Raw genomic sequence first — 15723 nt, 5'->3', positions numbered from 1 at the left:
TCCTGTCAGTGGTGGCAGCCCAGAGTCTGGCTCTCAGGCACTGACAGGAGCAGGGAAACTGATCGGGAGCAGCAGCCTTGGTCACCTTCCTGGCTCCCCCAGGTTAATTGAAATTTGACTTACCTGGGGGTTGTAAGAACACAACTGCCGCATAAGTCGAGGGTCTACTGTTTACCAATCAAATCACAGCCCTCAGCAGTAGCAGGTATGGGTGAGGAATTTAGAGCCTCATTGGGCTTTTGCCTACTTTCTCTGTCTTAGTTGATTATACAAACCAAATCCTCTATACAAGTTATGTTCAAGGATCCCCTAGCAAATGCTTTCAATAAGTTACAAATGAGTGAATGTAAGAAATGGGTACATATGCAGATTTGACAGTGTAAGCAATGCTATTTGAAAATTCACTATGACTTTGTGTCTTGGTTAAGGGAGAATATAGGATGGACTAATAGGATAAAGCCCTTCTCCAAACACAGATCTCATTAATTTGCTTTCTGATGACATGCACAGATTGTCTGTTCTTACCAGATAAAGATGAGATGCAACTCATCCCAATGACCATATTATAACTCAGCCATTTTGAAGTGGCCTGTCTTTTTTGTATCACATGTTACATTAAGCTTTTACTTGGATCATGCAAGAAACATAAGACATATGACATATCTCAGTGCAATTACAAGGTACTGTGTATAATATGATACAGTTGGCATTTCTGAACTCAGCACAATGGAAAGATTTCATCACTATTGATTGCCTCTGGGTACTTTACTGCTGCACATGTTCATATCTCATCTTCATACACAAGCTGCTTTATATTTGAATGGAAAATAGAAGAGCTATTAGTATTATTTCTCTTACAATATCACCTAAGGGTCTCATATCCACTTAGGGCCTAATTTGTGCTAGCTCTACACATGGTAAGAAATAGTTCCTGCCCTGAAGACTTGACTTATTTGACTTAAATCCTTGTACTCCAAGTGGTGCATAGCTCATCTACAAGTCCCCTCCACTTCACAAAACTTCTAGCTGATTCCAGGAGTACCCCAGTTGTTGTCCCTTGATCTCAGTTAGATTACCCTGAAGAATTTGCAGCTTAAATAAACTCAGAAAACGCAGGTAGGTATAAAAAAGGAAATATTAATATCTATGTATTATAAACAGGGAACTCAGACACCAAGACTTGCCCAAGGTTATACAGGAAGGCTACGTCTACACTAGCACACTACGTCGAAGTAGCCTATTTCGAAGTAAGGACATCGAAATAGGCTAGTTCAACGTGTATCATCTACATGTGCTTCAGGGCTGGTGCCGTCGACGTTCCACGTCGAAGTAGCGATGGGGAACATCAAAAGGAGCCGCCCCAGAAGGAAATGCGGAGCGTCCACAAGCACAAGCGCTCCCCGTCGAAATAAGGGGCCAGCAAAGCCCCAAGCTGCTCCCTTAAAGGGCCCCTCCCAGACACAGCTGCCCTGCACAGCACAAGATCCAACAGAGCTGACAACCAGTTGCAGACCCTGTGCACACAGCATGGACCTCCAGCTGCAGCAGCAGCAGCCAGAAGCCCTGGGCTAAGGGCTGCTGCATGCAGTGACCATAGAGCCCCACAGGGGCTGGACAGAGCATCTCTCAACCCCTCAGCTGATGGCCGCCTTGGAGGACCCCGCAATTTCGAAGTAGCGGGACGCGGATCGTCTACACACACCCTACTTCGATGTTGAATGTCGAAGTAGGGCACTATTCCCATCTTCTGATGGGAATAGCGATTTCGACGTCTCGCTGCTTAACTTCGATTTGAACGTCAAAATAGCACATGGCGTGTGTAGATGCAACACGTGCTATTTCGACGTTGTGCCAGCTACTTCGAAGTAGCCGGCTAGTGTAGACGTAGCCAAAATGTGTAGTAAACCAGGGATGGAACCCAGTTCTCCCAAGTCCCAGTCTCACTCCTTACCAGAAGACCCAGGACTGGGAGAACAGCCTTTCTTGAAAGTGTTATGAGTATGTCAGTTATGCTGGCAAGGCATTGTGTTTGTACATAATAAGTACTATTAGGATTTATTTCCTGTGGTGCTCAGAAGCTGCATCTACAGTACAGAGCTCTTTTGAAAGAAGCCCTTCCAGAAGATGTCTTCCAAAAGCACTTCTTTCAAAAGAGTGATGTGCTCTTTTCAAAGAGAGCATCCACAAAACCCCTGCTCTTTTGAAAGAATGAGCTAGTGATCAAAAAATCAGGTGCCATGAGGACTGCTCTTTTGAATGAAGGGCCCTCAGGAGCATTGACACAAACTTCCTTTTGAAAGATGCTTTTGAAAAAAGGGGCTTTTCCTGAATCGGGAGTGGAAGAGTGATTTTGAACAGAGCACTATCAAAACAAAAAGCAGTCAAGTAGCACTTTAAAGACTAGCAAAATAGTTTATTGGGTGAGCTTTCATGGGACAGACCCACTTCTTCAGACCATAGCCAGATCAGAACAGACTCAATATTTAAGACACAGAGAACCAAAAACAGTAAGCAAAGAGGACAAATCAGAGAAAGATAATCAAGGTGAGCAAATCAGAGAGTGGAGGGGTGGGGGGGAAGGTCAAGAAGTAGATTGAGCCAAGTATGCAGACGAGCCCCTATAGTGACTCAGAAAGTTCCCATCACAATTTAAACCATGCGTTAATGTGCCGAATTTGAATATAAAAGCCAGCTCAGCTGCTTCCCTTTCCAGAACAGTGTGATAATTCTTCTTCAGTAACACACATACCTTTAGGTCATTGACAGAATGCCCCATTCCATTAAAATGTTGACTAACTGGTTTGTGGATCTGGAGTGTTTTGATGTCTGTTTTGTGCCCATTGACCCTTTGTCTAAGGGAGTTAGAAATCTGTCCAATATACAAAGCATCTGGGCATTGTTGGCACATGATGGCATATATGATGTTAGTAGAGGAGCATGAGAAAGTGCCCGTGATTCTGTGAGTAACCTGGTTAGGTCCAGTGATGGTATTTCCAGAGAAGATATGTGGACAAAGCTGGCAGTGGGCTTTGTTGCAGGGAAAGGTTCCAGAACTGGTGTTCCTGGGGTATAGACTGTGGCTGTTAGTGAGGATCCTCATGAGGTTGGAAGGTTGTCTGTAGGAGAGAACAGGCATGTCACCCAGGGCCTTCTGTAGTGTAGCATCTTGATTAAGGATAGGTTGTAGGTCTTTAATAATTTGTTGCAGAATTATTAAATTGTCTGTGCCTCAAATATTGAGTCTCTTCTGGTCTGGCTATGGTCTGAAGAAGTGAGCCTGTCCCACAAAAGCTCACCTAATAAACTATTTTGCTAGTCTTTAAAGTGCTACTTGACTGCTTTTTGTTTTGATAGTGTATAGACTAGCATGGCTTCCTCTCTGTTACTATTGAACAGACCACTGTGTTCTTTCGATTTACTTCTGAAAGAACGCTATTTTGTGTGTAGACACTCTGTGGGATCTGTCTAAAGAGCAGCCTTCTTTCAAAAAAAATTTTGAAGGAACTTGCTAATGTAGATGCAGCCAGAATGTGCTAGGTGAGGAACAAACACAAAAGGAGGCACAGTCCCTGCACTGATCTTTTAGTTTTAAAAAGTGTTCCTTTTCAGTGGCTCATCTCAGCACAATATGCTATAGAAAATGTGTCAACTGTGAAAGCATTGCCGGCCTAAAATGTACATCGGTCATTATTGTACCTTCTAGTTAAACTGAATGTCAGCCTTTTGTATTGCAGGTATAGCTGCAACTGTACCAATAGTGGATTTATGGGTCTGCACTGTGAAGTCTTAATTCCCTTATGTCAGTTAGAACCATGCCACAATAATGCTACCTGTGAGGACAATGCTGAGAATTATACATGCCATTGTTGGCCAGGTAAGCTCGGCATTCCTTTAGAAGTATTTTTCTTTCCTTCAAAGTAGAGGTGTCCTCATTATGCTACAGATACAAGAAGACACGAACCTACCAACTTTGGAAAGGGTCAGGGGACAGAACCTCAGATTAGCTCCATTAGCTTCAATGGGATGCTGATAATTTAACCCATCTGAGGACAAATGTGACTATGTAGCTGCGTCTACACGTGCACGTTACTTCGAAGTAGCGGCACTAACTTCGAAATAGCGCCCGTCACGTCTACACGCGTCGGGCGCTATTTCGAAGTTGAAATCGACGTTAGGCGGCGAGACGTCGAAGTCGCTAACCCCATGAGGGGATGGGAATAGCGCCCTACTTCGATGTTCAACATCGAAGTAGGGACGTGTAGACGATCCGCGTCCCGCAACATCGAAATAGCGGGGTCCTCCATGGCGGCCATCAGCTGGGGGGTTGAGAGATACTCTCTCTCCAACCCTTGCGGGGCTCTGTGGTCACCGTGGGCAGCAGCCCTTAGCCCAGGGCTTCTGGCTGCTGCTGCTGCAGCTGGGGGTCCGTGCTGCATATACAGGGTCTGCAACTAGTTGTTGGCTCTGTGTATCTTGCACTGTTTAATGAAAGTGTGTCTGGGAGGGGCCCTTTAAGGGAGCGACTTGCTGTTGAGTCCGCCCCGTGACCCTGTCTGCAGCTGTGCCTGGCTCCCTTATTTCGATGTGTGCTACTTTGGCGTGTAGACGTTCCCTCGCTGCGCCTATTTCGATGTTGGGCTGAGCAACGTCGAAGTTGAACATCGACGTTGCCAGCCCTGGAGGACGTGTAGACGTTATTCATCGAAATAGACTATTTCGATGTCGCAACATCGAAATAAGCTATTTCGAAGTTGGGTGCACGTGTAGACGTAGCCTGTGGGACCAAATTAACAAAATTAAAGGTCTTCCTCATAAGTACGAGGCATTGTTAAGTCAAGTCATGAGTACAGTTGGAACTATAACCTGGTATTTACTTGCCAATCACATGCTTAATTCATCATCCAATGGGACATAGGAACTGTTGTTGTTGCCACCAGACTTTTAGTCTTCACAGAAGGGACACATTGATTAAAATGATAACCCTGCTGCTCCATGCAAAAAGTTGAATGCTCCAACTGGAAATAAATTGAGCTATAAGTGATTTTGGAAATCAGCCTCGTGCGAGCCTCTGCACTCAGTTTCTTAGAACACAGGTTGCTTAAACAGGGCGCAGTTCCAGAACCTTGAGACCCTTAAATGTGGCCATGTCCCGCCAAACTGAAGAACCACTTCATCATCCATTTACTCTTGCGTCCCCAGCTAGGTTGGAGACATTTTAGCTTTTAGAGATATTCATTGTGGTTTGTCTGCATGCAAGTAAATTGTTTTCATGTTTACTACAATGCAGTGGGAGTACAGACAATAAGGTGATAGTTGCTTTAGAAAGGCATCAGTTAAACAGAATGCTCACAATTATGCAGAAGTCTCAGGAATAACAAGTCTTTGCAATGCCATAGCACCTTACAGTCAAAGAACTAAAATCACTTCAAACATATGAATTTATTTAGCCTACCTACGCTCTTACAAAGTTTGTAGCCAAGCCAAGAGCACATTTCCTGTTTCTCAGTCCTTCGCCTTAATCACAGGACCACCATCCTTTTTTTAATATGCGCCTTCACTTTAGAAATCAGTGAGCATTTGGTCTGGCATTGAGATAAAGCTGAGGGTTCTTACTTCCCCCCTTCTGTGAGAGCTTTTAGAATTTCAGTTCTCTTCCATCTAGTCCAGCTGCATCTGCTCCTTGCTTATTACCAATGTGTAAATGATGTATTTGGAAAATCTGAACCAATAAAACAGAAAAAGCAGTGGCTGAAGAAGGCCAGCTGTTTCCAATGGACAAAGAATACTAACTGAACAAACATGCACATAAAAACTGAGAAATGTTGGAACGGTAATGGGCTTTGTTTCCATTCAGCTAATCACCTGAAATGTGGATGCTTGTTATAAACATATATACTTTTCTGGCTCTGTAAAAATATTATAAACATTATCTTTCTCCTTAATTTGACAGTACAATACTTCCTGCTTTTAGTCAGTACCATGAAAATATCCCCTCTTGCTGTGATTTTTGGAACCATAATGCAGCATCAGAAAGAAAACAGTTGCAAAGAAAACATTTAAAAGTTAACTGTACCTTTCAACCTCAGAGGACATTCAAATCTAAGGTTCTGGTTTAAAGTTTGTATCCGGATTTATCCATAGGTCAGGGTGCTCAGTATTTTAAGATTGAGAAAGTTGGATGCTCCCATAGGCCATGTATATTGTTTGACAACGATATACTCTTGATGAGGACTAGTATTCTCTTAGGCATTTTATTATGAAACTAGAAGCTTGGAAGCAATCTTTTCCTCTGGAGAACTGAAACGTCACATGCATTTTAAGTGGCTTACCTATCCAGGGAGACACTCAAGTTTTGCAAGACTGATTTACAGAATCACACAGAATCACAGAATCATAGGGCTGGAAGGGACCTCAGGAGGTCATCTAGTCCAGCCCCCTGCTTCAAGCAGGATCAACCCCTACTAAGTCATCCCAGCCAGGACTTAAAAACCTCAAGGGATGGAGAATCCACCACCTCTCTAGGCAACGCATTCCAATGCTTCACCACCCGCCTGGTGAAGAAGTTTTTCGTAATATCTAACCTACACCTTTCCCTCTTCAACTTCTGACCATTACTGCTTGTTCTGCCATCAGACACCACTGAGAACAATTTCTCACCCTCCTGTTTAGAGCTCCCCTTCAGGAAGTTGAAGGCTGCTATTAAATCACCTCTAAGTCTTCTCTTCTGTAAATTAAACAAGCCCAAATCCCTCAGCCTATCCTCATAGGTCTTGTGCTGCAGACCCTTAATCATTTTTGTTGCACTTCGCTGAACCTGCTCTAGCAAATCCACATCCTTTTTATACTGGGGGGCCCAAAACTGGACACAATATTCCTGGACACACCTTCTGATTTCTGTTCCACAGGCTACGCAGGATCCCACTGTGAGATTGATGTAAATGAGTGCAGCAGTAATCCATGCTTCTACAAGAGTGAATGTGTGGAGCGGTCCTGGATGTGCTGGTATGGACGTATTCCAGAACTGCCAGCAGAGTTCAGCTATCAAAGAGCATCAGGTTATGTGTGTAACTGTCAGCCAGGATTCACAGGTAAGCCTGTTAGGAAAAAATGGAAGATATAATCTACAGTATCCTGCAGCTCTGATATAAATCTATCTTTAGATCATGTTGCACAGGTGACATAGTGCAAAGGGTCCCCCTGGTGGCCACTGTAAATATGTATTTTTAGAAGAACTGTTGACGGATTGTTATTTTATAAATAGGTTGTGAGGTTATCAAGTTATCAGCAATTGCTAAACGTGACATCCAAAACAATCCATGAGCAAGGAGACTGTCTGGGAGCCTTTGTATCCTCGGTGTTCTTCTGTGTGCATCTCTATTGCCTTCATTTTATTTCTTTGAATTTTATTAAAAATTTCCTTCGGTGTGGACTTCTTTTCTCATCTGTTTAAAAATCACTGTGCACATTTGTAATAGGCCACAGTGGGGCACTGAGGAATAATGATGATGCATTTCTGTAAGTCACACATGAAGTAAAATTCTACCTGCCCACTTCAGAATTTCTCGCTGAGTCCCTGCTGTCCTAGTGTACTTCATAAGGTGATATCAAGTTGTAACCTTCCCTCATAAGAACCTTAATGCAACTCTACTGATATATCTGGCATACAAAGCAGTGGTGAGATTGTACACATTAAGTGAAAATTAGCATCAAAAGACTGGGTGGCTATGTCTACATGAAGCTGTACTCCCAGCAGCCCCATGCTGATAAGCAGTCTTGCAATTGCAAATGGCTGTTCGTTAGCATAATTGCACAGCTAATTAGCATAGCTGCATGAGATTTTGCTCTTGGCAGAGGAGGCTGCTGGCAGTAAAGAGGCTGTGTGGATGCGTCCCTGCCCGCTAAGCCCCCACCCCTGTTATCAGGGATAAGAGACTGGAGCCAGAGGGGGGTTTAGAGGGCAGAGGCATGTCCACATGGCCTCTTTACTGCCAGCAGCCCCCCCCACCACCACCAAGAATGAAATCTCATGAGGCTATGCTAATTAGCCATGCAGTTATGCCAATGAGTAGCCATTTGCAATTGCAAGACTGCTAATTAGCATGGAGCTGCCAGGACAGCTCCATGTAGAAGTGGCTAGTATGTGTAATAAAAATCTTTCCGTGAAAATCATAATTCTGCAATAGAAAAGTAGGTCAGTTCTGAACATCATGTTCAGTTATCTAAAGCACTAGCCTTTAAAAAAAAAACCCTGTAGTTGTATAAGGTTCTGGAACAATAGTCTGACACTGCCAACTCCATTCTCCTACTATCCATAAGAAGGAGCGCTTAAAAACAGAAGGGCTGAATTTTACCTGTCTTCAATTTGACATTCCATTCACCTGTGGAGGGGGTTTATAAAATCTATTGTGTCCTCCAGGGGGTAGTGCAACTGACCTCTCTGACTCAGCAGGCACAGACAGTGATTTTTCTCCTGCAATCCCCTCTGTGTCCATCTTGCTGGATTTTTGATGACTTTCCACAGAGTAGCTATGGACTCTGATGGATTCTGCTCTGTTCTTTCCCATAAACTATACTTCCCTCTCCTGTCAGGAAGTACTGCCATTGCATTTTGGTCTGTACAGGGCGTCTCTCCCTTTGTTTACTCAGGCTACATCTTCATAATAGCCCTAATTTGAAATAAAAGTGGAGGAGGCAGAAAGGCTGAGTGATGAAGGCTGAGGGGGTGCATGAGGTGGCATTTGTCTGTTGCTTCACCATGTGCTGGCACCGGTATTTACTCACCTACTGCTGGTGCCTCGGGTGGCCGTGGGAGTGGGAGTCCACATCAGGGGATGCTAGTCACCCTCCCCCAGCAGCAGGTCCAGCTGTGGAGAACAAGGACAGAGGGTCATTCATCCCAGGAAAGAGAGTGCTTGAAGCCCAGCCCCCACCCTGGAGTCAAGAACACCAGCTGATAGGACTAAGGGAATTTTGATGTTGGCGGGGTCCTTTTGAAAAGGGCCCCATGTAGACGAGCTGCGTGCGAGTGAAACGCTGCACTTTTGAAGTGCCACAGCTGGCAGCATGCTAATGAGGCACTGAATATTCATTTCAGTGCCTCATTAGTATTTTCCGATTTGGCCATTAGCATGGCCCCTTCGAAATGTTGGCCAAGTGTAGACACGGCCCAGTTGTGGGTCTGGCTCCCATTCTTTTATTGGGCAGTTTCACCATCTGTTACTGAAATAAGTTACACACACAAATGCACACAGTCAAAAATAGTGTTAGTTGCACTCTACTGTCCATGGGCAAGTGGAGAGAAATAGCACCACATGTACTGGGAGACTGCATAAGGGTCTGATCTAAAATGAAGTCAGTGGAAGTCTGCCCACTGACTCAATGACCTTTGGGTCAGGCACTGGCTTTGTAAATGCTTCCGATATATTCCTTTGACATTTCATAGTTAGATGTGTAAGGTTAAAAGTAAGTGTTCTAGTTCAGTGGTAATGTGGGAATCTTTCCTTTCTGAAGATATGAAATTACCATTTTCTAGCCTAATAAATCAGCGGATGAAGATAAACTTACTCCAGGACATAATATTGCCTTTCTGAGTCCCTGGCAGTATTTGGAAAAGTTAGTAGGTTGGCTAGTTGGTTGAATTAACAATTTGTGTATGGATACACCTACCCCAAGAGCTGTAGAGAGGGCAAAATCTCCCCGTGCCCCCCCCGCCTTTTTTGAATGAACCCAAAACCACCTAACCAGAGCTATATTTAAAATGCATCACAATATTTACTTTTCAGCTAAACCAAAGCCTGGGGAGTTTATTCCCAAAGGAGAATTTTTGAAGGAGATCTAAGTAACTGAAAACAGAAGCTTAAGTGCCTAGAGAGGAGTGAAGCCCCAAAAAGAGGCTGCAAGGTGTCAAGTAGCTCCCATAAAGTGCTGAAGTCCTCACCTCCCTTTTAAGCTCAAGTTTCAAGAGGTGCTCGTCACTTTGTAAGGTCAGGCCCTTAGAATGTGGTTCCTTTCTCTGACTGCAATGTCTGTATCCCAAAGAGACTTTTAATGGTCTGGGATCTCCTTTTGTGTAAGATCAAATATATTTGTAATGATCTACCTTTGTCTGAGGACAATTGTTGTGCTAAAACTTATTCTTTGTGGCCTTGATTAACCAAAGTGCTTTAGCACATAGATAAATTTTAGTGAGAGAGTCGTCGCAGTGGTGTTAAATGAGGCATGTACTTAAGTAACTTGGTCCATAGGGACTTAGATGTATAGCCACATATACATGGAATTCAGCTGTGTAAATGCTACTGTGCTGGCCTGGAGACGTGTGTATTGTATGGCATAGTACCATGTGTGTCTGAAGAATGTTGTTGGCCGAAAGATTAGACTTTCACTTCCATGCATGGAACCATTTAATGAAATGTTCATAGACAGTTTAGTCCAGGGAGACACACTGTTGATTTGTTGGTGACTTGTTCCACTAGATAGCAACAAAAATAAAGCCTCCACGCCTACTGTCTACACTAGAGATTAACGCATCACAAATGTAACTATATAAATGCTCACGAGCTTGCTAGGTCTGTCCAAGCAGACGCATTCTAAAACTGAATTGATCCCACTGGAGTGGTTACACTGGAGCCTGACACTGTACCTCTGGAATCAATAGGAATTATGACATTAGTCTTGATGAGAACAGGACTGCATGGAAAACCATGAGCAAAACACAGCATTTTACATTACTAAACGTATGGCAGCTGCAGTGTGGGGAGAATAGCAGAATTAAGTAAACTGTTTTTGATTGGCATGCCCAGAGCCTGCTGCCAGTTGACTTAACATTGATTATTAAGGACTTTACCATTTATGGTGGCTTTCTTGCCAGTTATGCCACCAGCACTGCTGCTTGCGAGGGCATGCTGAGGTCCCAAGAGATTTCTGGCTGTACAGGACTTTTTTACATTTTCTATCTTCCCCTTCTAAATATCCTTGGCCCTTTTCCCAATATGTTGGGGCAACACATGCGAAAATGATGTGAACAGGCTGGTGTCGATGTGTATTCATTACTTAGCGCAAGAGTTTGGATAAGCAGAGGAAAGAGAAGGAGGCAAGTCTGGCTGAAGCGCACTACTCCCAACGCAAGTCTCTTCTGGAGCCCTGCAAAACTTTTGCTAATGTTTTTTCTCTTGTAACTGACCCCCCCCCACACCAAAGGACAGCAACAGTAATGCCACCTGCCTTGCCTGGGTGCAATGTCTTATTTTAGTTCAGTTGCTGCTATGGAAGCAGGGGCTTCAGATGAAAGCTCCTGTCTCCATGGATGAATTAGACCCAGAATATTATACAAATGTAAATATTAATTCTGGTTGTCAAAGTTAGACTCAAGACTCACAATTTGTCAGACCACTCTGTTTATTAGCAAAGCTGCTCTGCTAATACATTTAGAAAAGTGAGTCCCCTCCCAGGGCTCAGGTCTCTTAATTTATACAGATCAAGAAGGCAAGTTAATAGACAAAGGAAAAAAAGGAAAAAAACCAGACACACACCCACCCCATATAGTCCCTGAGACCAGTTATGTACCTTCATTTCCATATCACCCTTAGCAATCCCCTGCCAATGACTCTCTGGTTACCTTAATTAATTACTGTCTAGCATCTACTGCTCTGGTTTCTGCTTTCCCAGGCACACCTGGCTCCATCCAAACCCACCCTACATTCCTACACACAGTATCAATGTAACTTCCCCTTCTTGAGCTCAGAAGTAACATTGTGTCATAGTGTGATTTAATTTCTTTTTACAATGTAACTCTTTTATGTACAATGTCACATCTTATACTTCCACATGGTGTACAGTAAGTGGCAAGAAACTGTACACAGATTGCCAATCCCAAATGCTCAACAATCATGAATCAGAGACCCCAAAATCATGAGTTTCGGAGCTTGTTTGGGTTTTTTTAAGTTTATCCAATTATCTTTTGTCTCTATTGTTTGTTTTTTTTAAATTTCCCTGTCAAACTGCAATGTGTATACGGCAGCTTCTGTGTTGCCAAGTCTCCTGCATTGACATAGTAAGTTGACTTTGGCTGTTGCTGCAATACCCTACTAAGGTCCAATGACAGAGGTTAGTATAATATGCTGCCTGCTGGTGCAGAGCTTCCATCTTACCCCAATGCTCCAATATTCAAATTCAGGAATTCTGTGCTCACCCTCTCCCACACTGTCTTACATCTCCCCCTTTCATTGCCCAGCAGTTAATGATGCACTCACCTTGCCATCGAATCAGTTCTGCCCACTTACCCCCAAACTGTCCCTTGCCCACACAGAATCCTTCTGCTCCCCCTGCAGCACCAGGGGCCTTCTCACCCATCCCATGCCTGGAAAGAGGGTATCTGCAGGGGTTCTTCACTGTATCTCCCTTCACAGGCAGGTGTTGTGACAATGGAGAGGGAAGATGGGGGAGCAGCAAGACGTCAACACATTTTCCACAGGAGGGCAGGGGGAGAAGGGAGCAGAGCCACTATAGTCTTTGCCTATAATCTCCTCTGGATTCTGTAGGTAGGGGTCAGAACTCTGCCTGCCTCCTACAGCAGCTCTGTTTGGCTGCTTTTCCTTAGAAGGTGGGGAAGATGGACAATCAGACAGGCTTTCCCCAAAGGCTGGGCTGAGGATTGTCTGTGGACCTGCAGCTTCTTACTCTTCAGCAGAACCAAAATCTTTTGTGATAGATTTGTAATGCTGAAGACAGATGGACAAGAATGATTAGACAGACAGCTCAGTGGCTGATCATGCCAGGCTCATTCGGACTGCCTGTCAGGCCAATCAAAGCCCAGGAAGTTGTCAACGTGGCAAGAACCTCTCCAACCTTTTCAGAGGATATGAGAGAATGGCCCATGGTGCACGCTGATCTCTCTGAGCCAAGGAGTCTGGCAGAAGTCTGAGTTCCTGTGGAAATAAAAGGAAATTTTTCTTCACACAGCGCACAGTCAACCTGTGGAACTCCTTGCCCGAGGAGGCTGTGAAGGCCAGGACTCTATTAGGGTTTAAAAAAGAGCTTGATAAATTTTTGCAGGTTAGGTCCATAAATGGCTATTAGCCAGGGATAAAGTATGGTGCCCTAGCCTTCAGAACAAGGGCAGGAGATGGATGGCAGGAGATAAATCACTTGATCATTGTCTTCTGTTCTCCTTCTCTGGGGCACCTGGCATTGGCCACCGTCGGCAGATGGGATGCTGGGCTCGATGGACCTTTGGTCTGACCCAGTATGGCCATTCTTATGTTCTTATGTTCTTATCAGGATTGTGGGATACGGGTCTCTGCATCAGAAAGCAATGGCTTCCAACTAGCTCTTGCCAGAGTCTCTTAAAGGTATCCACGTGGCTGGGTGATGGCTGCCCATAGGTTGGGAAAACACCCAATGAGCAATTTTGTGATGATTAGGGCTGCAGAACATGATGAATATGCAACCTAACATGTTACCCAAGACCAATACATTTATCACATTTATACGCAATGTTCCCTCTAACCTTCTCTATCCACAAGCAGAATACAATTTTGGTTCACTGAGACATGTACACATGTGCACCACATAGAAACCAAACCTACCTGTGGGAGCTCTGGTGAGTGGTATTTGAATCTCTACTGAGCTTACAGCAAACACTGTATGTGCTGGTAATACTGTCTATTGTTGGAGGTCATAGAAAGACAAGTGAATTCTGCATGAATTCATAAACCTCTGATCAGGTCTCAATGAGATCTCTTAATCCTTTTCTTTAGGATCAGATACCACATGACAGCCATGGCATGCACGTGGAATCAAAATTCCTGGGAGAGCTCGTCAAACCAGATTCTGGACTAGTATAAGACTCTGGGATTTTTGCTCAGACCAGAAATGATCCTGTTTCAATTCAAAGTCAGGAACTGCTCTTCTCAGGCACGCATCCTAGTGAAGCTGAGGCTAAATCTACATTAGTCTGGAAGATTGCTTGAGTGATTCAGTCTTCTGCGGTTCAATTTAATGCATCTGGTACGAATGCACAAACCTGACCTCAGGGGCCGCAGTCGACCCTTGTACTCCTCGCAAGATGCAAGGAGTAAGGGATGTCAGTGAGAGGAACTCTCCCCTCAGACTTCTTCAGTGGGGATGGCCAACTAAGCCAAGCACAGATACATCAATTCTAGCTATGTAATTGCTGTAGCTAGAATTGTGTACTTGGAGTGGACTTACTTTGCCTAGTGTAGACATAGCCTGAGTGGAATAAGGAATCCAAAATCTAACACCTGAGGCCTCTGTTATTTACCTGATGGCTTGGAATGGCTCAAGTTTATATGTAGTGAGCCTATTCTTCACTTACTTACATCAGTGTAAATCAAGAGTGATTTTATTGCAATGTGGAATAGAAACGGTGTAAAGACCAACCATAATATACCTAAAATATACTGTGCAGTATTAGGACTTGATTCTCATTTACTCTTTGACTCCTTTATTAGCATCAGAGGCTGCTTCATGACAACATGAGTGCCACAGTATTGAGCAACAGCAGATCCCAAAGTGACCCTTTTCAGGTCAAAACAGGAGTCAAACAAAGCTGTATCATTGCCACATCGCTGTTCTGCATCTTTGCCTTATGGCAAGCTTCCAAATGACGTGAGGATTGTATGTAGAATGAATGGGAAGCTCTTCAGTCTCAGGAGACTGAGGTTAAAAGCAAGGCTTCCATGACCTTGATCACGGAGCTCTAATGCATGGATGACAATATTGTTGTTGCCTTTTCTCCCAGAGCCCTTCAGACTGTCTTAAGCACCTTCACCAAACCATATGAGAATCTCAGCCTCACTCTGAAAGTGAAAAAGACCAAGGTGCTCCACCATCCCTCACCAATGTGACAATCTCATGTACCTTCTAAAGAAGTCAATGGAGGCCTGGTAGAAAATATGGAGCATTTCCTATTCCTCGGAAGTCATCTTTCTACTAAAGTCAACATGGACATGGAAATCCAGCATCATCTGAGCTGTGCAAGCTCTGCTTTTGCCCACCTGAGACAAAGGGTCTTTGAAAACCAGGATATTTATGCCAAGGCAAATCTCCTTGTATACCATACCATGCAGTGGTTATTCCAATGCTACTATACATACGTGAAACTTGGACAACATAAAAGTGTCACTTAAAGGCACTTGAATAATACCATCAATGCCACCTTAGGAGAATCTTAAATATCTCCTGTGAGGATAACCACACAAACACTGGAGTCCTGGAAGAGTCGAACATGACCAGCACTGAAGTCATTATCATTCACCGACAGCTTCATTGGGCTGTCATGTGGTTTGAATGTCTGATCTGTGTCACCCAAAACTCTGATTGTTTTCAGAGTTGAAGGAAGGACAGAAGACTGCTGAGGACCAGAGGAAGCAATGTAAGCACATGCTGAAGGCACACAGGAAAAAGTGCAGCATCAACTTGAGCAGTCCCACTGCAGTGCAAATGAGGACAGGCAGAAAAGAAGAAAAGATCATCAATCTTCCCCAAACCCCTCCAACAGCTACCTGCCCCTTCTGTAATAAGCCTTGCAGCTACAGAATCAGCCTGGTCAGCCGTCAACAGACTCACAAATAGAAGGGTGACAAGAAGACACCCTACTTGTTATAGAGTGACCACCAAGAAAGATATATTGTGCAGTGTTAAAAGCCGAGTCTCATTTACTCTGTGATCCTTTTAGTAACACACTGGCAGTGTGAAAGGACTTTA

At 44.0% G+C, this 15723-nt stretch overlaps 1 protein-coding gene across 1 annotated transcript in view; it reads left to right on the top strand.

The window, feature by feature from the left end:
- Positions 1-15723, top strand: part of CRB1 (crumbs cell polarity complex component 1) — a 156503-nt gene that overhangs the window by 34448 nt on the left and 106332 nt on the right. Inside the window, exons 4-5 of the mRNA XM_075003295.1 lie at positions 3735-3874; positions 6906-7088. Coding sequence (XP_074859396.1) covers positions 3735-3874; positions 6906-7088 — 323 coding nt within the window. The remainder of the gene's footprint in view (positions 1-3734; positions 3875-6905; positions 7089-15723) is intronic.

This window comes from Carettochelys insculpta, chromosome 9 (assembly GCF_033958435.1).
Source record: "Carettochelys insculpta isolate YL-2023 chromosome 9, ASM3395843v1, whole genome shotgun sequence".
Lineage (NCBI taxonomy): Eukaryota > Metazoa > Chordata > Testudines > Carettochelyidae > Carettochelys > Carettochelys insculpta.
Note: the sequence above shows the minus strand (reverse complement) of the source record. Positions and strands in the feature narration are given on the sequence as shown.